The sequence below is a fragment of the Poecilia reticulata genome, chromosome 12 (assembly GCF_904066995.2).
Source record: "Poecilia reticulata chromosome 12, P_reticulata-male-v2, whole genome shotgun sequence".
NCBI classification, from domain to species: Eukaryota; Metazoa; Chordata; class Actinopteri; order Cyprinodontiformes; family Poeciliidae; genus Poecilia; species Poecilia reticulata.
The window spans coordinates 2,916,002-2,943,755 of NC_088841.1; the positions used below are offsets into that span (position 1 = coordinate 2,916,002).

General features: G+C 42.6%; 1 protein-coding gene across 2 annotated transcripts in view; it reads left to right on the forward strand.

Moving 5' to 3' along the window:
* The window catches only part of grk3 (G protein-coupled receptor kinase 3), a 77,753-nt gene extending 50,022 nt beyond the window's left edge, over positions 1-27,731 (forward strand). For both annotated transcript variants that reach the window (XM_008423195.3, XM_081613642.1), the window contains 14 exons: positions 946-1,037; positions 1,131-1,230; positions 4,925-5,003; positions 5,200-5,330; positions 6,769-6,863; positions 8,174-8,281; positions 9,682-9,748; positions 18,704-18,804; positions 19,639-19,705; positions 20,650-20,745; positions 21,565-21,727; positions 22,229-22,365; positions 22,978-23,091; positions 23,172-27,731. In XM_008423195.3, the coding sequence (XP_008421417.1) occupies positions 946-1,037; positions 1,131-1,230; positions 4,925-5,003; positions 5,200-5,330; positions 6,769-6,863; positions 8,174-8,281; positions 9,682-9,748; positions 18,704-18,804; positions 19,639-19,705; positions 20,650-20,745; positions 21,565-21,727; positions 22,229-22,365; positions 22,978-23,091; positions 23,172-23,333 (1,512 nt within the window). In that variant the 3' untranslated portion in view covers positions 23,334-27,731. The remainder of the gene's footprint in view (positions 1-945; positions 1,038-1,130; positions 1,231-4,924; positions 5,004-5,199; positions 5,331-6,768; positions 6,864-8,173; positions 8,282-9,681; positions 9,749-18,703; positions 18,805-19,638; positions 19,706-20,649; positions 20,746-21,564; positions 21,728-22,228; positions 22,366-22,977; positions 23,092-23,171) is intronic.
* Positions 27,732-27,754: the final 23 nt, after the last annotated feature.

The following is a 27,754-nucleotide window of genomic DNA, read 5'->3' on the forward strand; positions in this document are numbered from 1 at the left end:
GAGGTTTAGTATTGGTCGATGCCGATCCAGAAAAACGACTCAATTGACTAAAAACATTTCTTTTTTCTAAAACACTGACATAAATGTACTAAACTACAAATTATTTTTTTTAACTCTGCTCCAGTGCAACACACTTAGATTCACCAATAGCTTCACACGTTTAATTTGTTCAGTCTGTGCTTTTAGGAATAGAGCAGCCGATGTGAAACACAGTCAGTAGGTTGACTAGTTGGTCAAATATGTAATAAACAAACTGCAACAAACCTTTTTTCAAATGGTTCAGAAAGTACAGTTAGAATTTCTAAATGTAAAATAATTACTAAAGAATGATGTCGCTCAGAGCCCAAAGCATAGAATTAGCCTGAATAGATTTGATTAAAAATAATATTGTTGTTGAGCTTGCATGTTTTCATTCATAATTTAGCAGCAAAGGGGGTTTCTGAAATGAAAATGAAATGTGAAAATACATTTAGTTTTTGAATAAAGTGCAATTAATTAACTGCAGACCTTACAATTAGCTTGATTAATAATGCTAATTGAGTCCCAACCACTGGTAAAAATTGATTCTTCGTGCTTTTTTGACACCTCCAAGCTGGAATACCTCACTTCCCTTCATCTTAACAGAAATGAGCAAACTATTCAGAAATGAGTCTCGAGACTTGAAATTAGACTGAATAGATCTGTCCTTAAGATGGGGTATATTGTCACCGATATCCGATCTGGAATTTTTTCAATATCAGGACCGGTCCAGATATCAATATCTGATCGGTGCAGCTCTAGTTTCGGATTGTTTCTACTCTGTTGCAGCATAGAAATGGTCATTATGGCTTGTTTTCAATAACACACTGGTGTCTGAATTTTAGTTTTATATGTTCTCACAAAACATTAGAATTAAAAATAAAAAAACAAATAAAAGTTTGCTGTTCTCTGTCTGTTCTCCCTCAGCTGACCATGAACGACTTCAGCGTGCATCGGATCATCGGCAGAGGCGGCTTTGGGGAGGTGTACGGCTGCAGAAAGGCCGACACGGGGAAGATGTGAGCAAAACAGCCAAAACCTTTAGAAACCGTTAGAAACCCGGCCGTGTCGCCCGCTTTGTTGTAACGCCTGCGACGTTCTCTGGATTCCAGGTACGCCATGAAGTGCTTGGACAAGAAGAGAATCAAAATGAAGCAGGGCGAGACTCTGGCGCTCAACGAGAGAATCATGCTGTCGCTAGTCAGCACAGGGGTGAGTGTCGACTCCAGATGGCTTTTCTTTAAGCTTTAGTCGTTTGAAACAAATTATTGCACCACCATCTCAAGTTCCTGTGGGTTGGTTAGGTTTTTAAACACAGCCAATTCAGAGTGTTGCCACCTCTCACCTGACATTTCATCTCTGATATCCATCAGTTGTGCGCTTTTTAACACACGTCATCCAAGTCATAATTTAACACTCCGTTTTCTCACAGACGTCCGTCCTGTGAAACGGCTTCACACCAGCTGCTTGATGGGAGTTTCTTATTTACAGATCTACATTTTAGAGGTTCTGACAGATGCTCAGACCTCCCAGTAGGACACCGCTGGCATCAGATTTACCCAACATAAGCAACTGTTTAAAGGGGGAAATAGTGGTTTTGTTGTACAATTCTGACCTGGCAGTAACCCTCAGTTTTGGGTCAGATGAGCTCTACCGATCAGCAATAAGTAGAGGTGTGAACGCTCTTGGAAAATAAAAATGACGACAGCCGTCTCACACCCCTGGTGTGTGGCCACTTTATTTTGGAGTTGTTAAGCATTGTGGTCACAAACAAAACTAGAATAAACTAAGAGTCAACAGATAAATCGGTCGGCTGATAAATTGGCCCAGATTATCTTTACTTTGGAAGATTAGCTAATACTTAAAAGTGAAACCAATTCACTGATCTTGGCATCCTCCAGAAAAGTCTGAAAATCAACCAGTAACTGCATTTCAATTACAAATGTGCACAAAACGTTGTGAATATTCAGCTAATGTTGAAAAGACACAATTTTGCAATTACAGTGTTTCCGTGAAATAAGTCCAATTAAAATCCCACAAAATACGTTTGTTAAAAAAAATACTGCACCATCATCTTCCTACTACTTCCTGTCGTCGTCTTCTTTGTCTTTTCCACCAGTAGTAACATCCGAAAATATTGTTTCCATTGCATTTTTTTTTGTGAAATACCCTAATTTCAATACAGCTGAAAGACCACCTCATCCTAGAACAAAAACTTATCAGAAATATCTTGCGACTTTTCAGCTAAAAAGCAATCAGTGTAGTTAATTCCAGGACATCATTCAGTTCTATAAGCTGGATTGTTATTGCTGCTGTCAAATGCAACAACAGCTAATCAGTTTTTACAGTCAGACTCTCTTGTTCATAATAAAAAGAGTGATGCATTTATGACAGTGAATGGTAATGTAACCAGCTGTAATCCCTAGTGGTAGAATGCACTCTGTCAACCTGGAAGTCTGAACGTTGCAGCGGCAGGCTGTGTGTCCTTCTACCATCCATTCATCCATCCATCCATTTTCTGCCGCTTGTCCGCTTGTCGCGGGGGCAGCAGCTTCAGAAGGGAGGCCCAGACTTCCCTCTCCCCAGCCACTTCTTCCAGCTCCTCTAGGGGAATCCCAAGGCATTCCCAGGCCAGCTGAGAGACATAGTCCCTCTAGCGTGTCCTGGGTCTTCCCCGAGGCCTCCTCCCGGTGGGACATGCCTGGAACACCTCACCAGGGAGGAGTCCAGGAGGCATCCTGACCAGATGCCCGAGTCACTTCAACTGGCTCCTCTCGACGTGAAGGAGCAGTGGCTCTACTCTGAGTTCCTCCTGCAGCTTGTATCCGTGATCTCGTACTTTCGGTCATGACCCAAAGCTCATGACCATAGATGAGGGTGGGAACGTAGATCGACCGGTAAATCAAGAGCTTTGCTTTTTGACTCAGCTCTCTCTTCACCACGACGGACCGGTACAATGCCCGTTTCACAGCAGACGCTGCCCCAATCCGCCTGTCGATCTCCCGTTCCCTTCTTCTCTCATTTGTGAACAAGATCCCCAGATACATAAACTCCTCCACTTGAGGCAGGACGACCCCCCTGACCCGGAGAAGGCACTCTACCCTTTTCCGGCCCAAGACCATGGCCTCGGATTTGGAGGCACTGAGCCTCATCCCGGCCGCTTCACACTCAGCCGCGGACCGCTCCAGTGAGAGCTGCAGATCACGATCTGATGAAGCCAACAGGACCACATCATCTGCAAAAAGCAGAGATGTGATCCTAAGGCCACCAAGACGGATCCCCTCAACACCTCGGCTGCACCTAGAAATTCTGTCCATGAAAGTAATGAACAGAATCGGTGACAAAGGGCAGCCTTGGCGGAGTCCAACTCTCACCGGAAATGAGCCCGACTTACTGCCGGCAATGTGGACCAGACTCTGACACCTGTTATACAGGGACCTGACAGCACGTATCAAAGGGCCCGGTACCCCATACTCCCAGAGAGCCCCCCACAAGGCCTCCCTAGGGACACCGTCGAACGCCTTCTCCAAGTCCACAAAACACATGTAGACTGGTTGGGCAAACTCCCATGCACCCTCCAGGACCCTGCTGAAGGTGTAGAGCTGGTCCAGGGTTCCACGACCAGGACGAAAACCACACCGCTCTTCCTGAATCCGAGGTTCGACTATCCGACAGACCCTCCTCTCCATGACCCCTGAATAGACCTTACCAGGGAGGCTTAAGAGTGTGACCCCCCTGTAAATGGAGCACACCCTCCGGTCCCCCTTTTTAAACAGGGGGACCACCACCCCAGTCTGCCAATCCAGGGGAACTGCCCCCGATGTCCATACGATATTGCAGAGTCGCGCGAGCCAACACAACCCTACAACCAAAACTAATATTTACAGTGAAGAATGAAACGGCCCCCTTCCCGCCAAGGAGCCGTTTGGTGTTTCATTGTGTTGACATCGTTTAGGCTAAAGACTAAAGCTAATGAATAGCTTTGTTTCTGCGTGGGTCTTAATCTGAAAATAATTTCGATTTGAAGTGTTTACTGTGTTTGTTTTAATACAGTGAATAACTCAGAACAGTTATTTATTTAACCACCCAGTACGAACAGCAGTGCTGAATCAGGCAGGAAGCCTGTTGGCGCCAAATCTCTACAGGGGCTGTAAGCAGTCAACTAGAACCAGCTTGTAGGAGGGTGTGAATACTTTTCTGAGCAGCTGTTCAGCGAACAATAGTCTTAAGGTTTTTGATAAATTTGACAGTTAGGGTCAAGACACCTTCAGAAAGAGCACTGAGCTGATAACACACTCTGGCCACCTTATCTACACACACTCTTACCCTTTATTTTCTTCATTCATTCTTCATTGATTCTAAAGGGAAATGAAATACAATGAAAAACTAAGCAAGTAAAAAGTCCCCAGATTTTCTCTTTTTACTCTGTAAGTTTACAGATTACACATAACTGCTGCTGCTTTTACAACGAGAATCAGCTTTGCTGACCGAGTGTGTGTGTGTGTGTGTGTGTGTGTGTGTGTGTGTGTGTGTGTGTGTGTGTGTGTGTGTGTGTGTGTGTGTGTGTGTGTGTGTGTGTGAGTGTTGGTACACAGACTGGAACGGTAACTTTGATTTCACAGAAGAGTACCTGGAAGATATTTATTGTTTTTATCAGAAAGAAAGGCTGAGGGAAACCTGAAGGTAAATGTCTAAATAGTTTGTTTCCAGGATGTGTGGGGTCTGCAGAGATGTCTGTGGTTGGTTCACTGACCTGTCACCATGTCTATCGCCATGGTGACTCAGACCAGTGACAGTGGGATCATCAGGAAATGAATTTGAATCAAAGACGTAACAGCATCACTGAATGAAAACAAGTTTAAACTTATTGATGATGATGATGATGATGTGTCTGTCTTCCTTCCAGGACTGCCCGTTCATCGTGTGTATGACATACGCCTTCCACACCCCTGACAAGCTCTGCTTCATCCTGGACCTCATGAACGGTAGGCTGACCTCTGACTCATCATCCCAGATCAAAACTCTGAGGTTTCATTCTCAGACGGGCCGACTGGATCACACAACCCGACTCTGGCTGATGGGCTCCTTCCCTCCCTCAACGATCTTCACCCTTCAGACGAAACTTAGAGCACATCGTTGTCAGTGTTATGATACACTTTGTGTGTGTTCCTGTGTGTTCAGGGGGCGACCTGCACTACCACCTCTCCCAGCACGGTGTGTTTAGTGAGAAAGAGATGCGGTTCTACGCTGCTGAAATCATCCTGGGCCTGGAGCACATGCACAACCGCTTCGTCGTCTACAGAGACCTCAAGGTGAGCCTCTGATCCTGAAATGCCAAAGTGGCATTGAGCGCATCAATATACGTTACCAGATAGGACAACACCGATTAGCCGCTATAGCTAGTGACGGTTCTAATGTGGGATGTGAATTAATCTCACATAAATGTTTGTAAGCCTATTTTTTGTTTACTATTCTGTCTATATATTTAAATTTCTGTTATTAAATTAAAGCTGAGAAAATTGCCAACAAAATATGTATACTCCCTAGATATAAATCTTAAAACAGTTTATTTTCTGTTGAGATGCATGAAAGCAAATTTCTATTTATATTGGACAATTAAATTTTTTGTAATTGCTACTGTATAAGACATGGTATAAAATGTAGCAAACTATGGTGTCCTATTTAAGTGTTATGAATATCTCCACGTTCTGTGAACAAACGAGGCAATAGTTAAGTTTTTATCGTTTATTAACGTTTTGTAAATTACAGCGGCTGCAATGTGCCATAAAGAGCTTGCTATGTCTCAGTTTGGTTGGAGTGAACTCTGACTTGGTTCAAATACATATGTGAACACCTAGCGGACCGGAGAGCACGCCAAAAGCAGGAGGTACATTACAGCGCAGGGCATTCTGGGTAAATGCAACCAAAACAAACTTGTTAGAGAAATGGCACATGGCCTTTCACTAAAGACAAAAGAGAAATACTCCAATCGCTAAACTCTGAAGCCACTCCATTTTTGTGTACATTTCATGAAGAAGGAAGTTGTGCTCAGTATTTTCTTCAGATGTTTTCATGTCATTTCTTTCAGTAGTTCTTGTTGCAGCGCCCCCACATGCAAGAGGAGAGGGGGATAGGTTGTTCCACACTGAATAACCGCCTCCAAGCAGGCCACAGGGGGCGCTCTATGGGGCTGTCAGCGTTTCCCTTTACTGCCAATCGGATGTTTTAATAATTCAAATCTAGTCATTGCTCTCTGAGTTTAATTTAATTTCCAACACTGCCTAGTTCATTTTTAATATCATGTTACAGGATGAACCACGACAGCTGACGTAACGCTTTTTATCTTGCCTAACTTACATTAATAGAAGGGGGAAAAAAGTATGAATAAAGAGTGTCTGTCAGGGATCTCCCCTACCTGCTGCCACTGCATAGAGCAGAACAACGAGCTTTAACTACACCCATCCACATGAAAAGCATTGTTTTCAGCCTTTCCCCTGTTTCAGCTCTGGTTCTGTTGTTTGGACGGGTTGCCATAACAATAGCCACGATTTTGCAGGAGTTCAGGGAACATTTTCAGAGCTTCTATAAACAGTCGAGTGCAACGCGACTACTACGTCAACACCGAGCGCTGCAGAGCGCAAAAGAGCGAGAGGGTCACAGAAGGAAACCAGGACAGGAGGCCGTCTTCTGCTGTCTGCGTCTGCTCAGAATGTGAAGTGGTAACCTCTGCTTGTTGTCGTCCTCCGTCAGCCGGCCAACATCCTTTTGGACGAACACGGCCACGTTCGGATCTCAGACCTCGGCCTGGCCTGCGACTTCTCCAAGAAGAAGCCCCATGCTAGCGTGTAAGTGCAAGTGCCTCACACTCACAAACGTTTACTTCACAGGAGGAAGAATGTCGATAAGAGATGTTTTATCTGCGGCTTTGTCGTTTTGGTGGTTTTAAAATTGCGGCTTCACTCATTTCACATGAAAAGCATTGTTTTCAGCCTTTCCCTTGTTTCAGCTCTGGTTCTGTTGTTTGGACGGGTTGCCATAACAATAGCCACGATTTTGCAGGAGTTCAGGGAACATTTTCAGAGCTTCTATAAACAGTATAGAAGCAACTGTTGTTTATTCATCAGACTCATTATGAAATGCGCCTGCAGGGATGATGTGACTAATATTTTCTGGAGATAAACCGACTCCATCTTGTAATCTGCAGAAATTCAGGAAGCAGCAAAAGAATCCAACATTTTTAGGAATGTATTTTAAAGCATTGACACAAAATAAAATAAAAACAAGCTGCTGATTTCTGTACAGCATCAGTTGGACTTGCATGTACGAGGGGGTACCCAAAGGTTTCCAGAATGACGCTCCTGCATGCGCAGTTTTCGTAGTACACGATTCTGCCGCTAGTTATTTGTTCAACCACGCCTTCTCAATCAGTGTGCCAAGCGGCATTGATGTGGAAGGTTTCGTCTACCCGCAGTGAATTTTCTTGGAAGAGCTGTTTTGTCCAGCCGTCGTTTTTCTTCATGGAGAAGTTTTATGAGCAGCGCGCGGCTGTGAAGCTTTGCTGCCTGCTCAGGAAAAAAGCGGTTGATGATCAATTGACATTTCACCATTTTTAAAGCGGTTGAACCATGAGTAAACTTGAGCTTGACACATAGCGTCATCCTTGTAAGCGGTCTTCAACATTTGAACGGTTTCCGATGCTTTTTTTCCCGAGCAGGAAGTAAAACTTCACAGCCGCGCGCTGCTCATAAAACTTCTCCATGAATAAAAACGACGGCTGGACAAAACAGCTCTTCCAAGAAAATTCACTCCGGGTAGACGAAACCTTCCACATCAACGCCGCTTGGCACACTGATTGAGAAGGCGTGGTTGAACAAATAACTAGCGGCAGAATCTTGTACTACGAAAACTGCGCATGCAGCAGCGTCATTCTGGAAACTTTTGGGTACCCCCTCGTATAGCAGATATCTCACTGCCATTGACGTTTCTGTTCTTCTTGTAGAAGCAGCTAATGAGTTTAAATCATTTCCTTTCAAACCTATTTGTTGGAAATGTTTTACATCCGGTCACGTTTTTCCACTCTCCTGTTTGGTTGTCTTGCTCTGTAAATCACCAACGTTTAACTCCAACTCGCTGTGTGTGTGTGTGTGTGTCACAGTGGGACTCATGGCTACATGGCTCCAGAGGTCCTTCAGAAGGGAACGGCGTACGACAGCAGCGCAGACTGGTTCTCTTTAGGCTGCATGCTCTTCAAACTCCTCAGAGGGTAAAAAGCTCCAGCTTTCCTCGCTGCTCTCCTCTTCCTCCTCTTCCGTGCTCTCCACTCCCTCTGCATCCTGACGTTCTGTCCCCTTTGAAACCTCTTCTGGCTCTCTGTGCGAGCCTCTTTGAATTTGCTCACTTCCCCTTCTCGCCGAGTTCCTCTCACCCGCCCGCCTTCTGTTTGGTGTGTGTTTGATCTTGTTTGTGTATGAGAGCGAGTGTGTGCGTGTGTTTGATCTAGAGTGTGTAAATGCCAGAGGTCTGGTCCCAGCAGGCCGAAATCCAGGTAAAGGGTGCGTGTGTGTGTGTGTGGGGGGGTGTGCGTGCGTGCGTGCGTGCGTGCGTGCGTGCGTGCGCGCGCGTGTCTGAGTGAGAGAGAGGTGTCTTTCCATTGATGTTTGGATCCAAGTCCTTAAAGAAGAAGAGTTTGTGTGTGACTGAGAGATGGTGACTGTTTCCAGTATGAGGGGAAAATATAAATGGTTTTTATCTGCAGGACTCTTTATTAGAATATGAATGTAAAAGACACAGTCATTACTTCAAACTTTGGAGTTTTCAGTAAGTAAAAGTATCTACTCCCTTTTATGCTGTTTTTGCTTTTTGTCACCGTTTAACATTATCAAACAAATTTTAATATCAGGCATAGATAACCAAACCATGAAAAAAAGAGCATCATCCCCTGAGCTAAATCATGAACTTACTATAATTCACCAAATTTTATGAAAAACTAACAGTCACTAAGCAATGATTACTCCACTCTTTTATTTAGCAGTAATCGTTGGCAACACAAGAAGACAACGATTTTAAGCACAAGGCTGGCTCTTTTATTGCTTACATTTACGGTTATTTCAGGACTTTCACAGCCTCATCTGTGCAATAAAATAAGTTGATCATTCTGTGTCGGTGCAAAAACCCAGTGAATATACCTTTATTTTTTTGTCATTAAAAAATTTTCTCAGCCATTACAGTTGATTACAATAATGATTATGCTTCTGATTAGTCAGCAAAACAAAAGATGTGCAACAAAAGAGAGTTGTGAGAGAGTGACAGATTGATGGTGAAGTTTTCTTCCAGGATGTGAACCGTCTCCTCCTCCGCATCCTAATTAGACTCAGTCAAATCTGGGTCACTTCAAATTACCATTTCTGAATTATTGGGCTGGAAGTTTTCTGAGCACAGTTTTAAATTTTAACTAAAGGGGCCGGAGCGTGACATGTTTTAAAAAGAAACCGAGTTGGTGGTGGGTTTTTTTGTTTTTGTGTGTATGTGTGTGTGTGTGTGTGTGTGCAGCTGTTTTGTTCACCCTGAACCATCTTTACCCTTTCCCAGTCACTTTCGCTCCTCCTTTCCGTTTCCACTCGTTTCCAGCTGGTGACATCAGGCTCTCCTCTCTGTCGTCTTCAGGCACAGCCCCTTCAGACAGCACAAGACCAAAGACAAACATGAGATAGACCGCATGACGCTGACCATGGTAAGCTGCAGATATCCCCTCCTTACACAGTAGACCTCCTCTGTGTAAACACGCTATAATGCAGAAGGTGATACGAGTCTGTGCTCAATTCCAAATGCATGTTTTTTGTTGGACGCTTGTGAAAAATCGATGTGAGGAAACTCCAAGAGAGCCATAACCAGGTTGATGTTTGTCCTTCAGATAGAAATGTTTCCGTCATCCGTATGTGTTTCTCATGAAAGGATGGCGCTCTGTCACTTGGTCAGAGGCATTTTGTCTGCCTCCATGGCAGCTGAAGTGTGCAAATATGATTTGTACAGTGGCAGTGCAGGGAGAAAACAGTGGCCTAATGGCTTTGAAAAGTCTCATTATCTAACATTTCTGTTAGAACCTAGATCAGTAGTTCTTAACCTTTTTTGAGGTACCGAACCCACCAGTTTCATATGCGCATTCACTGAACCCTTCTGTAGTGATAAATAAAATATGATTTCCCCCCCAACTAGAGTCTAGTTGGGTCACTGTGAGATCATTAATTCTTTCTAAAAGGTAGAGTCTCTGAGAACAGTTCTTCAAAATATAGTCAGTGTTTTCAGCAAAGTTAAGCTGACTGTGCAGGAACGACCCAAGGTATTTAAAATTTGCCACAGTTTCAACAGGTTGGTCATCGAGAGAAACTGGAACCACTTTAATGTCTTGTTTAGATCATTTAATTAGCTCTACATTCTTAACAGAAAAAAAAAACTAATAATAAATAATAAAGACTGCGGTATTCTGATTTAGTAATGTAATTATATTAGTTGTGTTACCACACCCACGCCACTAGAGGCAGTAGCAACCCCAAAAAGATGCGACTAAGGAGCAGATTTAGAAGTACACTGAAAGCTACAGAATTTGGTAAAAACTTTGAGCTTTGCTGAAGTAAATAAAGACACAAGTTCAAATCCATGCTGAGAGAGGAGCTCCTTCAATCAGGGCTCCTCCGCAGCCCTGATTGGCTAAGCAATGTAACGTGATCCTCTGCAGCAAGTGATGGCAAAGCGGCGCGTCATTACGACTTTACACAAGTGTGTCTTTACCTCCGCGGCAGAAGCTCCGCCGAACCCCTGAGACCGACTCACCGAACCCCTGGGGTTCGATCGAACCCAGGTTAAGAACCACTGACCTAGATGAAGGTTGAGGAGGAGCATAGCTTCTCCCCATGCTCCGTTTGTATCCTCGTATGAGCCCTGTTGTTTTGGACAATGACTCAAATGTGTCTAGATTAATCTTACTCAAAAGGAGAATCCCCTGTTTTGTTATATGCCATCATCAAAATAATCAAGCAAATACACATCTCACAACTCTCATTTCTGTAAGAACCTAGATGAAGGTTCCAAGAGAAGTGTGGCTGATTTCCTTTTTCCACCAAGTCTTGGCATTCTGCCGCTCATGTTCCAGCCACAGACATGGGGGCAGTCATTTATGGTGAAAAAGTAATAACGTGTTAAAATGTGAAAAAGCATAAGGTTTTTATATTTTACACTTTACATTGAAAAATTTAATTGGTGATATTTACACTTTTTTTTCAATTCAACACAAACAAATACATTGAAATTATTCGTTCCCTTATATATGCTACTGTTTGATGCTAAATGGCTTCCAGTGTGCTGCTGTCTGAACAGGTGTACACACATAACTGACACACAGCAAACATAAGAGTGGCGTTCAGATCCTTCTGATGCTACGTTCAGAGATGCTCTGGAGTTTTTGTTTCATCTGAAGGACAGTAAGTCCAGCGACCCATCCTGACCTAAGCAGCATCCGTGGAAGAAAGAGGAAATCTGCTGAGGGTTTGTCGTCTTTTAACAAGCTGGATTCCAGTCCCAGCCTCGCTCGCAGCTGGAACTCGTTCACCTTCAGTATGACGTCATTTCCTGCCCATTGACTACTGAGGCAGATGGGGCTGAGTATTAGCTTCTCCCCATGCTCCGTTTGTATCCTCGTATGAACCCTGTTGTTTTGGACAATGACTCAAATGTGTCTAGATTAATCTTACGCAAAGGGAGAATTCCCTGTTTTGTTATATGCCATCATCAAAATAATCAAGCAAATACGCATCAAATTTGTTGATCCATGTTCCAGTTTTTATGAATTAAAGGCAGCTCTACACTGGTTCATTTTTAGTCAGGATTTAAAGGAACTCTGTGTTTTGGCTCTTCTGCAGTTTTCTGGAAGTTTGTTCCAGTTTAGTGGAGCATTAAAACTGAATGTTGCTTTTTCTGCAAATATGTTCTACCCAAAACTCCTCAAGTGGCAGTTTCAGCTTTATCTGGTTTAAGCTCAGTAAAAAGAAATTTCACACTAAGCACCTTTTGATTTCAAATTATTAATAAAAAAAATCAGATGAACCCTATTATGTATTGATGTTAAACTAAGCAGAAAGGGCTGAGCTTCATATGTTGATAATGGAAGTATTTCTTATCAGCAGATGCATGTTTTGCTACAAATGATCAAGTGCTGTTATTGCATTCTTTTGACACTTATTTAAAAGAGGAATTGTTTGTATTTTAAGGTATTTTTTACATATCGATATACAAGTCCTTCTCAAAACATTTGCATATTGTGATAAAGTTAATTATTTTCCATAATGTAATAAAAATTAAACTGTCATATGTTTTAGATTCATTGCACACCAACCAAAATATTTCAGGTCTTTTATTGTTTTAATACTGATGATTTTGGCATACAGCTCATGAAAACCCAAAATTCCTATCTCAAAAAAATTTGCATATTTCATCCGACCAATAAAAGAAAAGTGTTTTAATACCAAAAAAGTCAACCTTCAAATAATTATGTTCAGTTATGCCCTCAATACTTGGTCAGGAATCCTTTTGCAGCCTTCATTGCGGCATGGAGGCAATCAGCCTGTGGCTCTGCTGAGGTGTTATGGAGCCCAGGATGCTTCAATGGCCTTAAGCTCATCCAGAGTTTTGGGTCTTGCGTCTCTCAACTTTCTCTTCACAATATCCCACAGATTCTCTATGGGGTTCAGGTCAGGAGAGTTGGCAGGTCAATTGAGCACAGTAATACCATGGTCAGTAATACCAGTGGTTTTGGCACTGTGAGCAGGTGCCAGGTTGTGCTGAAAAATGAAATCTTCATCTCCATAAAGCTTTTCAGCAGATGGAAGCATGAAGTGCTCCAAAACCTCCTGATAGCTGCTGCATTGACCTGCCCTTGATAAAACACAGTGGACCAACACCAGCAGCTGACATGGCTCCCCAGACCATCACTGACTGTGGGTACTTGACACTGGACTTCTGGCCTTTTGGCATTTCCTTCTCCCCAGTCTTCCTCCAGACTCTGGCACCTTGATTTCCAGATGACATGCAAAATTTGCTTTCATCCGAAAAAGGTACTTTGGACCACTGAGCAACAGTCCAGTGCTGCTACTCTGTAGCCCAGGTCAGGCGCTTCTGCCGTGCTTGACCTGGGGAATGCAGCACCTGTAGCCCATTTCCTGCACACACCTATGCACGGTGGCTCTGGATGTTTCTACTCCAGACTCAGTCCACTGCTTCCACCAAGGTCTGGAATCAGTCCTTCTCCACAATCTTCCTCAGGGTCCGGTCACCTCTTCTCGTTGTGCAGCGTTTTCTGCCACACGTTTTTCTTCCCACTGAGGTGCCTTGATGCAGCACTCTGGGAACAGCCTATTCGTTCAGAAATTTCTTTCTGTGTCTCACCCTCTTGCTTGAGGGCGTCAATGATGGCCTTCTGGACAGCAGTCAGGTCAGCAGTCTTACCCATGATTGCGATTTTTAGTAATGAACCAGGTTGGGAGTTTTTAAAAGCCTCAGGAATCTTTTGCAGGTATTTAGAGTTACATTGTTGATTCAGATGATTGGGTTAATTGCTCTTTCACAGAACTTTTTCATAATATGCTAATTTTTTGAGATAGGGATTTTGGGTTTTCATGAGCTGCATGTCAAAATCATAAGTATTAAAACAATAAAAGACCTGAAATATTTCAGTTGGTGTGCAATGAATCTAAAATATATGACAGTTTAATTTTTATCATCATATTATGGAAAATAATAAAATATATCACAATATGCTAATTTTTTGAGAAGGACCTGTATAAAGTGGTTAACTGGCAGAATGTGGCAGTTTTTTCACCTGATTAATTGATCAATCGTCAGTAAAGTTAATAAAATAATCGATTACTAAAGTAATAGTTGGCTGCAGCCTGACTGAGGCTGTAGACCCAGTTTAAAAGAATTGTGTGAAAAAGATTTTCTGCTTTTCCATTAACCATAGAATTATGTAAATGAGTTACAAAAATAAATTTGCTTAATGGAAACACTTATTTCAAAAAACGTTTTGCTCTAGGATGAGGTGGTTTTTCGACTGTTTTGAAATTAGTGTGTTGTGCAAAACTGCAATGGAAACACTTATTCACATCACAAGTCATGTGATCAACCGGATGTTAACTACTGGCGGAAAACATGAAGAAGACAGGAAGTGGTAGAATGGATCATGGTGCGGCTCTTTTTTTTTTTTTTTTTAATGACTTGATGCGTGAACTTATTCACATGTAATTTTAATTGATATTTAGTTGAAACAGAAATTACATAATTGTGTTTTTTCAACATTAATGGAATATGGACCAAGTTTTGTGCACATTTGCAATGAAAACACAGCTAATGTACGATCACTGGTCAGATTCACTGACAGAAATACTCAACCATCCATGATTTAAAGAAGAATATGCGTGTGTGTGTGTAGCCTCTCGGAGGAATATGCTGCCGGGCCTTTTTGATGTCACGGGTCACGCTCAGGATGAATGACATCCATTGAGCCCACACTGTAACATATGTGCTCTCGCCCACCTATCCTGGCCTGCCTCCTCTCCATTCACACTGAACTCTGACGAGTTGAAGCATCGCGGCAGCTCTGCTTGCGCCAGCTGCTGCGCATCCGAAATGCAACTCATCCAAGTGTCTAAGTCCGTTTGTGTTACTTGTAAGGAATGGGAAGAGGGAGCTGCACCCTCTCCCTTCTCTCTAGCAGAGCAAGATCTCTAAACAGAGAAAGTCTAGTCTTTCATATCACAATAAATCCAGATTAGGATTGGAATCCAGCCACTTAATCTGGTTTATCCTCTAATCCTAGTCTGGGTGTGTAACAGATGACCGGCAGTGGCTCTGTGAAAGACTGCAGTCCAGCTCTAAAAGTCCACCCTAATGCGTGTTTGTGTTTATTCAGCATGATGAATGACCTGGTTGCATGAACTCGGAGGAAGCAGAGACCTGGGCAGAGATGGATGGAGTGGGTCCCAGTTGCTGGCACCTCTGCTCTCTCAAACATCTCCATGAACCAGCAGATAAAGACTGTCAGCAGCAGACCAATATGCTGCTGCAGATGAACTGTTGGGCAGAGGAGGCAATCTGGCTCCTCGCACCCAGGTTGCAGCTCAGAGCAGTGCAGAAAGACAAAAGTGACACTTTTTGTCTGTGGGACTACGACATGTATGCTGGTTTTTGTAGTTTCTTTGACATGGACAGATGTTTCTACAGGGTCCATCGGCTCAAAGAGTAGCTCTTATCTACTTCCATCAGATGTCGATGTGCCCCTCGTTGCCTACAGATCTGCTCATCAGTGTGTGACTTTGTGTGTGCTGACTGGGAGAAAAAGGCTTTTAGTGGTCAGTAGGAGTGGTCATGCAAACATACAATTATTGTTCAACTTGCAACACAAATCAGACCCTCACTTTTAATTGATTCAGTAAAATATTTTATGTAGCGTATTTGACCAACTCTGTTGCTCCGGAGTATGCAGTGGAGCGGAGACACCTGCAGTGAATCCAGTCTGACAGAGGCGGATGTAGCAACAAACCCGCCTCTCTGGCCTTTACCATGATGTGGAGACGTAACTATACAACAGCACGTTATTCAATCATCTGACTGGTTTTTATGTTTTCCCACAGTTTAAGGCCCTCCGGCTTCCTGTGCTGTAACATTTACACATCTCTGCTTTGACACACCTGAACCAAATAATAAAGCCAATATCAAGACTTTATGCTGATGATTCAGCCCATTTATTTAGGTGCAAGGCACCAGGGATGCAGCCGTCTGTGAGGACTGGAGCTCCAGACCGTGCCGTAGATGTGCGGTAGTATTCAGAACCGGGCTGTAATGATTCATTCTCAGCCCTTCCTGGCTGCTCTTAGCTCTGTGTGGGTTTTGGGTCATATTCTGTGACTGACACTGAGCTTTCTGACTCTGGACATAGTTTTGGCTCTTGGATGAGATTTAATTAGGCCCTGATCAGATCAAAGGTTCCCCTTACCAGATACAGCAAAACATCTCCCAAACCAACCCAACTTAATTTCATAGAGATGATGGGAGTGACCATTGGGGAGACCTTGGAGTCCATCAGCACAAATTCAGATGAATTCCAGACTGTATGTATTTAGTTTTTCTCATAGGAGAGGAACCTGTTAATCCTCTTCTTAACCAAGAGGAACCTGGTTAGTTTTGGATGGTTTTCTTGGCTCTTCTTCCACCATCCACACTATCCACCTGATCAATGTAGGGTTACGTTTCCCACTATAACCTTGAGAGTTTGGCTGCTTTCTCCTGATTCTCCTGTTGGCAGCTTTGACCACAGAAACATGAAGCTCCTTGAAGTTGATCTCGTTGCCCTTTCCTTTAACATGAATATCTAGAATCATCTCTCTGAGCTCCTCAAACACAACTAGTCATTGCTTTCTCCGGTCCGGTCTCAGAATGGTGCACACAGTAATACAAATATACCTAGTGGAAGTTTGTTAACTCTGTAATGGCTGTGTGCGGGTTGATCAGTCGGCCTTCTTATTTCACAGCAAAATTTGGCAGTTACAGATTTTCAGACCTTAGTGGAGGCAGATGAGTTTCTCAGCCCAAGGTTAAAGAATTCAGGGCTGATTTATCGGGTCATCGCTACTTGAAACATGAATGTAACTGCAGCACTGATAGTTTCTTTAGGGTACCAACAAATTTGTCAATCCTATTTTAAAACATCTTTGTAGAAAACAACAAAAAAGATATTTCCTTTCACTATGGCTGTAATTGTTTACTCTATCACAGACTAAAGTCAATCAGATTAGATTGGTTTTTATATGAATCGTTTTCTGTAGAAGAAAAGAGTAAAAAGAGGACAAATGCATTTATCCACGTCTATATTTCATGGAACCTATAAGTATCAACACAGAGATGTGAACAGGTCAGCATAAATGGGGGGTTTGGTTTGTGATGATGTCATCGTCTGTAAAAAACAACTCAGTCGATCAACCTCAACTCAGCGGCCCGTTTAATTTCTTTAATATGGAAACTGGACACCGTTATAGCGGCTGTCCAAACAAATGTCCCGCTTAGAACGAAGATGCAGCTTGAACTCTGCAGTAATCCCATTTATCATTTGATTTTGGGAATCCACTGTTGCATCTCTATAATCCACAGTAATGCTGCCTGAAGGATTAACTGCTCTAACACCTGTCTGACTCCCCAAGTGGGATGAAGAAAGATGTTGACAAAAATCAGTGAAAGAAACACAAGCGCAGCTGTTTGAGTTGAAACCAGATATACTGGCATTTACATACAGGCATATCCTTTTTGTCCCTCCGTGACATTAAATCAGACCATTTCCTCTTTTTTATGCCAGCCCTCTTTTTTTATGCCAGCCAGGATTACTTAAGATAACAGATATTCCTTGTAGGTATCATCTATCTTTCTCCAAAGTCGGTACACTTAGGTATCCGTCTGAAGCAGTTTAGCTAGTCCCAGGAGATAATTTAATGTTGTTTAGCCTTTTGAAAGCAACTCCTTGTATGAGTGACATCATGGAAGAATGAACTGAAATCAGAGCGATGTGGACCTGAACCTCCTTGTGGAGGTTCAGGTTCACAGTCTCCAGATGCCTGATGGTAGCACATTCATCTGTTCAGTTGCAAGCTAGAGTGAATAAGTTGGGACTATTCAGCCAGTTCTGTGTCCCAGAGATCATCTCAGGACATCAGGTGGGAAGATAAAGCCACACACAGCTGGATATCTGGGAAAATGGATACATTTTAATGTGTTTTGAAAAGTTTCATATCAATAAAAACAGCTATTTATAAAAACTCTGACCAAAGTGAAGATTTGAGAAAACTCCATTTGTGTTCATGGGAAAGTGGAGATTGAAGGTCTCATGCATAACAGTGTGCAACAAGTAATTGTTTTCTCATTGTGCTACACTGCCCCTTTGGGTTCAGCATGTTTAAAACAACGCTTAGGCGCGGATTTGACGGGTTCATGTGGATGAAACCTTTTCTTAAACCGATCTCATGTTTACGATCATTTTTTAAACAATGTGGAGGAGATATTCATTTTTATACAGACATGTCTAAGAAGGCCTTAGGCACATATAGGTCTCAAAATGGTAATAACTCTAAAGGTTCTACTAAATAAGTAACAAAATGGATTAATGACAGCAAAGTTATTATTTTAGAGTGTCCATCTGAAAGCCCTGACCTCGGTCCCAGTGACAAAAATGTGAGAGAGCAAAAAGGCTTTGAAACCTGGAGGAATGGACCAGAGTCATGGCAACCTCTCCTGAGGACCTGGTGGAAGAAAACCTGGAACATTTGCCTCGTCTTATCAGGCAGTTTAAAATGTTCTGAGGAGATCTGTATACAATTTTTAATTTAAAAAAGAAAATAAATCTTGCTATTGTGCCAGTTAGTTATTATAAATAAAATGTCCCAGTTGACCTACGACAGAAGTTTAGCTTGATTTAATGTAAGACAATATGTATAAGTAGCAAAGTTTTATTCAAGAACCCTGAGGTCTTCTTGGGAGCAGATGGCTTGATGTTTTTTTTTTTTTTCTCAAAAAATGGTAATAAGTGCAAATGATGCTGGTTTATCTTCAAATAATGTCTGACTGTTCCTTTCCATCTCCGCTCTGTTCTTTGCAGAATGTGGAGCTTCCAGACTCGTTCACCCCGGAGCTCAAGGATCTGCTGGAGGGGTTGCTGCAAAGAGACGTGTCCAAGCGGCTTGGTTGCCAGGGCCGGGGGTACGACAAAAACCCACATGAAATGTCTGTTCACATCAATGGCAGTATCTAGACAGACCCGGGGTGTCAAAACCTTTTTCTCGCATGGGCCAAAAACCTCCAGCTCAGAAATACTGATGGGCCAGAAAATATCACATTGGAATCTAAAATCATCAAAAAAGTAGTTTTTTTTCCTCCATTCAGCAATAACCTAAACATGAACCATGATAATTAAACAAATATTCACTACTTTTTTTATAAGAACCGGATTGTAGAGCCACAACTTCAAATGTTTTTTTTTTTTGTTAAATTAAAGCCATTCAAGGACTCCATAGAAAAAGACTGAAAAATGTTTTCTGTTTTCAGCAATAAAAACATGATCTAGGTCTGCCTTCATTTGCTGTATCCAGCCAAATTTCAATACATCAATTAACAGCAGATTTGGCTGCACCAAGGTGTGCGTAAGTCAATGAGTAGATGTAGTTACCATGGCAATAGAAGAAAACCAGCTTGGAAAAGATTATCACTTTGTGTTGCATCATTTGTAAGTAGATTTCAGTCATGAATGGCTGTTTACATTGTATCAAAGTGATTAATCTTTGATAAAAACTTATCAAAGATAAATCAAAGATGTGATAAAATATTAACCGAACAGTGAGGGGTGTTCTCCCTTTTGTGGAACGCTGAGATGAGTAGATGAGTCGTGGTGCACTGAGTGATCTGATGGGTGAAGTCAGTGCTGTCATTTTGCATCAGGGCCTTTTTTCAGACTGGATGAAGATGTCACAGACCAGCAATGTGGGCAACACTGCCACCTTGTGCTGAAATGAGCCGTCTGTTGTGTCTCCCTTCTAGAGCGCTAGAGGTGAAGGAGCATCAGTTTTTCAAAGGTATCGACTGGCAGCAGGTGTACCTGCAGAAGGTGAGTGAGCTCCGTCACGTTGCTGATGAGACCAAGGTTCATTCCCACTAAATATATGTGCACTTTTTGATTCTGGGTATTTTGTCCAGACAGAATGTGTATCTAGGCCAGAGTTGTCCAAACTTTATACTCTGTGTTCCAAACTTGCAAAGTTGAAAGCACTTTTTCCTAAAAATTATCATATCATAATAAAAAAAAAAAAAAAAAACTTAGCAACAAATAGAAAAAACCTTTTTTTGAAAACCTTTGGCATATTTAGCCAAGTTTGAGTTAAAAGTTGCTGGATTTGGTGACTATTTTCAAGGTTTTTTTGTTTTTGCTTTCATTTTGATAAAAGACAATACATTTAGTACCTAACACTCTATTTAAGAACATATAAATTAAGCCAAGTTTATTTGTATAGCACATTTCAGCAACAAAGCAGTTCAAAATGCTTTACACCATTAAAAACACCATGTAGCAACCAGTTATGAAATAAGCAGCTAACATAACATTCTGTCAAACGTCATCACGCAAATTCACATCAAATATACTGATCAATGCTCCAGTTATTATGAATTCAAGGCAGCTGTAAACCGGTGGGGTTTAGGTCTTATTAAACAAACTCGGTGTTCCGGCAGTTTTTTAGTTTTCTTGAAGTTTGCTCCAGATTGGAGGATCATAGGAACTGAATGCTGCTTCTGCTTTACTAATCACTGATGACCTTCCAAAATGATGGAGCATGTCCATCTGCATCAGGTCCGTTCGGTTTTTAGGGAGTCGCACTAAATGATCTCGACTCTTAGGTTCTGTGTTTGTAGCTCAGATCTGGTCAGGTGGATGTTTCTATGGTTACCACAGCACTACAGAGTTGTAGCCTTGTTGTTCCTCTTGCTCTTTGTTTCTTTCTTAGTGTTGTGTGATTGTTTCAGCTGACAGTCGTCCCTCTGTTCTCCGCCCTGCAGTACCCCCCTCCTTTAATCCCGCCCAGGGGAGAGGTGAATGCTGCGGACGCTTTTGACATCGGCTCGTTTGATGAGGAGGACACCAAGGGCATCAAGGTAAAACAACTCCTGGAGCATCCGCACGCCTCATTTCTAATTCTCTTATCTTCCACTGCAGCTGCTGACGGGACTTTGAGTGTCCCATCGTCGGACACAGCTTTTACATTTCAGAATCCCCTCCTCCTAGCTTCACCTGAAGCAAATAGATTGGAGAAAAAACAGCCACTGCTACATGCAACAGTCTCTGAAACTTGAAGAGTTCTCAATTAACTGGCGGAGTAAAGAGTTTATTCATTAGTGAGCTCAAACTTTTGTTGTGCATCAGATAATTTTAAAATTCTCCAAATGAAGGACAACATATTTTTAAAGCAAAGACAAGAGTTCAACTCCATAATAAATACTGACTGAATGATTTAATATGATGCATTTTTTACATTTGAAAACATGCAGTATCTAACAGTCATTAGCTCAATCACTCGTTCAAGTTTATTTGTACAGAATATTTCAGAAACAAAGCAGTTTAAAGTATTTTACATCATAAAAACATAAAAATATATCATAAAAACAACGTACAGTCATCAATTGAGAAACCATTAGCAGACATTGCATATTGTCGAGTGCCATCATAAATAAAACAGTGGTGATGAACTTTAATGCTAAATCAGCAGGAAGTAAATCAGGTTTTTGTTCCTGCTAACCAAGCAAACCTACAAAGTTAAACAGATAACTGTTAAAGACCAAGCTAGGCGCTAGAGGAAAGCAGCTGGATTCAGAGTCTGATGAATTGCTTGGCCCAGGCAGAGTCTCTGCTCTTTGTCATTTTGTCCTGTTGTCATGGTGACATTGCTGCTCTGTCTTCTGTCTGCCTCTCTGCAGCTACTGGACAGCGACCAGGAGCTGTACAAAAACTTCCCTCTGGTCATATCGGAGCGTTGGCAGCAGGAGGTGGCTGAGACGGTGTACGAGGCCGTCAACCTGGACACAGACAAGATAGAGGCTCGCAAGAGGGCCAAGAACAAGCAGCTGGGCCACGAGGAGGGTAAGACCGCCGGCCCGGAAACAGGCCCGTCGCCATGACGATAAACTGTCCTAGAAATGATTGTGGTAAAGGATAATGTTTCTGTTTTCAAACCATTTTCAAGTAACATAAAGGTAATGATAAAATAATGCAAATACATCTTCTCAAAGATCAATAAACTTTATTTTCTAACAAATGTTTAATACTAAAACTGGACGGCATTTTATAGATCCAAAACAAATGAACAATTAAAATTAATTATGAACTCTCTGTAAACAAAGGGGCCAATTGAGTCCAAAGCAACAGACTGAAAATGTTTATCATCCAGTTTTAGGTAGATAAGGGAGGATCAGTCATGCAAATGGAAATTATTGAATTCATTTTAATTTATAATGCGATTGATTAATTGATCTATCGCTTATTGTGACAGGCTTATCCAGAACACTTTGTGTCACCTTCTAACTTTCTGTGTGTGTGCGCGCATGTGTGGGGGTGTGTGTGTATGTGCGTGCGTGTGTGTAGACTATGCTTTTGGGAAGGACTGCATAATGCACGGCTACATGCTGAAGCTGGGCAACCCGTTCCTCACCCAGTGGCAGCGCCGCTACTTCTACCTGTTCCCCAACCGAGTGGAGTGGAGGGGAGAGGGCGAGTCGCGGGTGAGTGTACAGTCACATCTCACTTCACGTTCCCACTATCTGTCTGTTCCGTCTCTCTCTCTATGTGTGTGTGTTTGTGTGTGTGTGAGAATCTCGTTTGTCTCTCTGCTCATTTGTCCCGTCTCACCTCTGAAGGAAAAGTGGCTAAAGACTTTAAAAATGGTAAAAGACAGGGTGAGTGTCTCTGCTGAATGCTTCACCTCCCTGCTCTCCACCTAGCAGTACATGTTTCCTCCTCTTCTTCCTGCTGCAGCTAGATGAAGAGCAGCCTTCCCTTAGCGCTGCCCAGGAGCTCACTCTTCCCTTTACGCAGCCTGTGGTGTCCCTAGACCAGTACTAAGAGAAATCCTCAATACCAGTTCTGATTAGGGCTGAAACATTTAATCAGCTTCGTTGTAATTAATCTGTTATTGACATAATCGGTGGTCGGCTAGAAAACTGTAGTCGGTGCGCCCCTGTTTAAAATCTTAATGTTTCATTAGAACCATGGATCCAACAGAATGTAAGGAACTGGTTTGAGGCCAGACATTCTGGAACCAATCGGCACAGGCATCAAAAAATGACTGACGCTTCATGTTACCTCATGTGTTACTCATCAACTTTTGTTCACAGCAAAACCTGCTGACCATGGAGCACATTGCATCGGTGGAAGAGACGCAGGTTAAAGACAAGAAGTGCATCTTGCTGCGCGTCAAGGGAGGGAAGCAGTTCGTCCTGCAGTGTGAGGTGGGTGGCTTCCTCGTTCCGTCCGTTCCAGCCAGCGACGCTTTGAGCCCCGCTGACCCGTTCCATTGCATTTCCCTCAGAGCGACCCAGAGTTTGTGCAGTGGAAGAAGGAGCTGAACGAGGCGTTCACAGAGGCCCAGAAGCTGCTGCGCCGCGCGCCCAAGGTGATCGGGAAAGGCCGAGCCGGTGTGGTGGAGCTCTCCAAACCGCCGCTCACACACCGCAACAGCAACGGCCTGTGAATAAAAGGAGCACATACCTTTCTATATCTATACCCACACACACTCGCACACACTCACGCAAACATGTAGACACATACACTCTGCACACCACGTCATTTCTGCAAGACATCGACCCCAACTTCATGGCCACGCCTCGCAGTGTGTGCGGACCTGCCGGCCCCTTACCCACACACTCACACCCACATACACACACACACACACACACACACCATCAGAGGAGGTTCACCGGTTTCTTTTCCGTTTCATCCACGGGACACTGCCAGTCACGGAGAGGAGAGGAGAGGCGGGGCGGACTGGAGGAGAGCAGAACCCTCTGCATGGATGTGACGAGAATTTGTTGAACTGGTCCTCCACCTTTCCCGGCTCTCCTTCATCCCCCCGCACCCTCAAGGTCGCCCCTCCTCACTTGAACCGGATCTCTTGGAAGAATCTGAAAAATGACTGCGAAACGAAATGGAGTTTTAAGCGTCAGATACAGCAGGAGGTCCAATCAGAGAGAATTCCTCTTTACGAGGCGATGCAGAAGGGGCGGGGCTACTGCGGGGAATGTAAAAACAAATCTGCTGCTTGACTGTATCCTGTTCCCCCCGTCCCTCTTACCACCAACCCCTCCTCTCAGTTGCTGAAGTGTGCAAAGTGCCAACATGGATATTTTACTTGAGTCACCTGAGCGGCCGGTGGGAGCCCCCCGTACCTCCGGACCCTCTCAGGGTGTTTGTTGGCGGCCGATTTATCATTCCAGTCCTGAAAAACAAGAGGACCAACAGACTCTTTTCAGATTGGCTCCTGTTTCCAGCCAGTTTCCATGGTGACCAAGATTCCATTGGCTGTCAAACAGCAACGTGTTGCCATGGGATCTGTGAAGACCAATGTACCTGAGGATGGGTAGCCGTGGACGATGACGCGTGTTAGGCTTGCAGGGGGGGCGGGGCATGTTCAGTGTATATAAACAACCCTTTCTCTGTGCATCCCATGTTTTGGTCCAGCGTTTTTGCATTGTCGGAGGACCTCTCTGTCTGCCTGTCCAAAAACCTCGCAAGGCTTTACCCCAACACAGGAGGACGGGGATGTTCTCTCTCTTTCTGCAGAGTGTGTGAGGGCGTAAGGTGTGCGGAAGAGCAGGTGTCGGTGCTGCGTTACCTCTGCTGGGCTGTTTCCAGATGAAGCCACACACATTCTTGTGGCTTTGCAGGTTCAGCGTGTGACCGTCGTCAGAGTGAGCACAAGTTAGACGAGGACGAGCTGAAGCTGAGAGAAAGTTTTACAAACAACCTTTGGTTTTCTTTTATTTTTCTGGCTTTTGCTCTTTGACCGTCAAAGGCGCCTGGAGGACCAATCCCAACCAGCCAATAACAACATATCCAGCTCTCAAATATAGTCATAATATTGGGTTCAAGATTTTTAGCAATATTTTTGGTAAAGCTGCAAATTCCCTTTTTTGTTTTGTTTTCCACAGTGGTATAAAAGTTTCGGTTTTAAGGAATTTGCAATTGGTTTAGAAAATATCAGTTCAGGTTTGACAAAACCGCTATGGTTTAATAAGAACTGCTATAGAAATGAAAATGCTCCCTTTCTGGGTTTTCACAAACAAAATAAAGGTTTCAGAAATCACATTGTGTAGAATTATGTTTAGGTTCAGCCCAAGTATTGGACACAGAAAAAGAAATCCCACGTAGTGCAGGCTACCTTAAAAAACTGAAATAGCCATCTGTAAGAAGTACTAACATCTAATGGTGCTAGTAATGCTAAATTTACCAACATTAGCCACTAATGATCCTTGCAACTGATTATCCTAACTTTAACAACATTAGCCATTAATATTTCTTGAGGTGTCTGATGCTATCTCGAGCAATGTTGGGAGCTAATGATGCTCACCAACAGTAATGCTAACTTTAACATTAGCCACTAATGCTAATTAATTATTAGCTGCTTGTGGCTAATAATTTTAATTTTACCAATGTTAGCCTCCAATGTTGCTTACGGTTAATGATGCTAACTTTTCCAACTTTAGCAGTTAATGATGCTTGTGGCTAATAATGCTAACTTTAGCATCTTCAGCTCCTAACTTTACTCCCTTTAGCATCATTAGCAACTAGCGGTTTTGCAATAGCAGTTTTCTATAGAGTTTCCAAAAGGCTTCCACATAAGCTATTTAAAAGTGCCGCCAGCCTCTATAGTTCTGACAGCGAGCCAAAAAGAAGTCTTTCTTAGCCAACTCTATATCAACACACGGCCACTCAAGTACTACTTCCTTTCTCACTACAAAATAAGAGTCTCCGACACAGCAGGGACTCATGTTTTGCTTAAATGAGGAATATTCTGTTTTGACCAAATCTCTTTGCCAAATGTCTGATTTTTTTTTTTTTTCCAGTAATTGAAAGCACCACATTCATTCTGCTAATCCACTTGAGAGATAACACTCTTTGGTGTAGAAGTTGTTATACACCTGGTCAGTAACATAAATGTCATGCTGCTTTGGTGACTTGTTCAGTTTGTTTGTGCAAACCAACTGACTGAAGTAGAGCCTTTTCTCAGGTCCAACAGGGACGAAGTCAAAGTTAGACTTTTCACATTTCTGTCTGTAATTTTCATCCTCTGTATTCCACTTAAAAACATTCAATGTTTAAAAATGTTCACCTAATTTCATTCCATTTTAATATGCATCAGCTGCATGTCCTAATTATATATAAATCACAGGGAATCTTTTCTTTCTGAAATGCTGCACGCCGTTTTTAAAAGCTCCTTCAGTTTGACTTTATTGTTGCCATATCTGGAGCAAAGGTGAGAGACGAAGCTAACTCAGCTCATCCAGTCAGCTTTAAATCATGTCACGTTTAAAACAGAAAGCCGGACTCATCAGCTGTATGTTTTGTGTTTTTCATGACCCGGTTCGGTCGGGGCTGAAACATGTCGAGCACCAGGGCGTTTACGGGACGGGTTGTTGCACAGTCGCAGTGTTGCAGAATGTGCAGTGGAAGGAGAAATCTATTGTAATTTCAGGGTTTTTATTTTTTTATGCAGTAAATGTCCTTGTTGCAGAACTGTAATGCAAAAAGCTTCAGTAGAAAAAATGGTTGATTTGGGTAAATTGCTTTTTTTCCCTCTTTTCTTTTGATAACCTTTTAATTCTCGTCAGGGGGAAATCTTATCATGTTGTAGAGATTTTTGCCACCTCTTAAGGTGTCTTTTATTTTTATAAACCAAAATGGTTTTTATTGTTTTCATTGAAAGTTATGTTATTGCACCTTTTTAGCCCAATGTGTTACTTACCGGTTGTTAAATGTGCCAAATAACTCTCTATGTTTAAATTTTTGTTGTTGTTGAAATGAACGAGTGGAACTAACCAGAAGTTGGACGTTTGCTTCTCGTCTCGGACGCGTCAGCAGCCAAAACGATTGAAAATCCACTCTCAGACTTTTTAAGGAGGTGGTTTTGTTGGAAGGGTACAAAACTGTGACCAAACGTTTCTCCACTGGTGTTTGTGTGTCTGTGTGTGTGTGCGTGTGTGTGTTTGGGTTGCCACGGGGGATTCTGAAAACACACACCACCCGGTTCCGTGTACTTGTTCCTGAAAGTTTTTCTCTCTCTCTCTCTCTCTCTCTCTCTCTCTCTCTCTCTCTCTCTCTCTCTCTCTCTCTCTCTCTCTCTCCTCCACTCTGTGTAAGTCGTGAGTATTGGGAGATACGTGAGCCTCCTTAACGCCTCGTATCGCCATCCGGTGGATGTCTTGCTTTCTTTCTACGTCACTCACAGATTTCTCTCCCTCGGACACACGCTCAACACGATTTTAAAAAAGGACAGCATATAGGAAAAAAAATCTATATAGTATATATAAATATATGTGTATATGAAATGACAAAACGCTCTAGGTTTATTTAAAAGATTTAATGTAGAAAACAAAATGAACTTGTCGAGGGGAGGTTGGGGATGTTGATGTGAGTATAATTGTTTGTGGTGATGACTTCAGCTTGAATCTTGCACATAAAAAGACTTATTAGAGATATTGTACCTGCGAGTTCCAGATGATTATTTTTGTTCAGACACCAGACTCTGTGCTTTTTTTCATATTTATTGTGTGCATGGGGAGCCGGGAGCCGGCGTCTCTCCTCCACATGTCGGAGCTTTTCGGCCGAGGCTTACTGTAGAAAACCCCTCCAGTTTACACCCGTCTGAAACTCTTCTCGTTTTCACACGCCACAAACACAAATACTACTGCTTTTGGGTTATTCAAATCAAGGTAAAAGAAGAAAAAAAAAAAGCTATCTGACTGATGATATTATTCAGTGAATATTCTAAAGTTTATTTTATTTCAACGATTCTTTTGTTTTTGAGATAGAAAGTTGCGTGTTGGACTGCTTGTAAGAACAGTTCAAGAATAAAAACGACTTTTTCTGTGTTGCCTCTTGTCATGTTGCATTTAT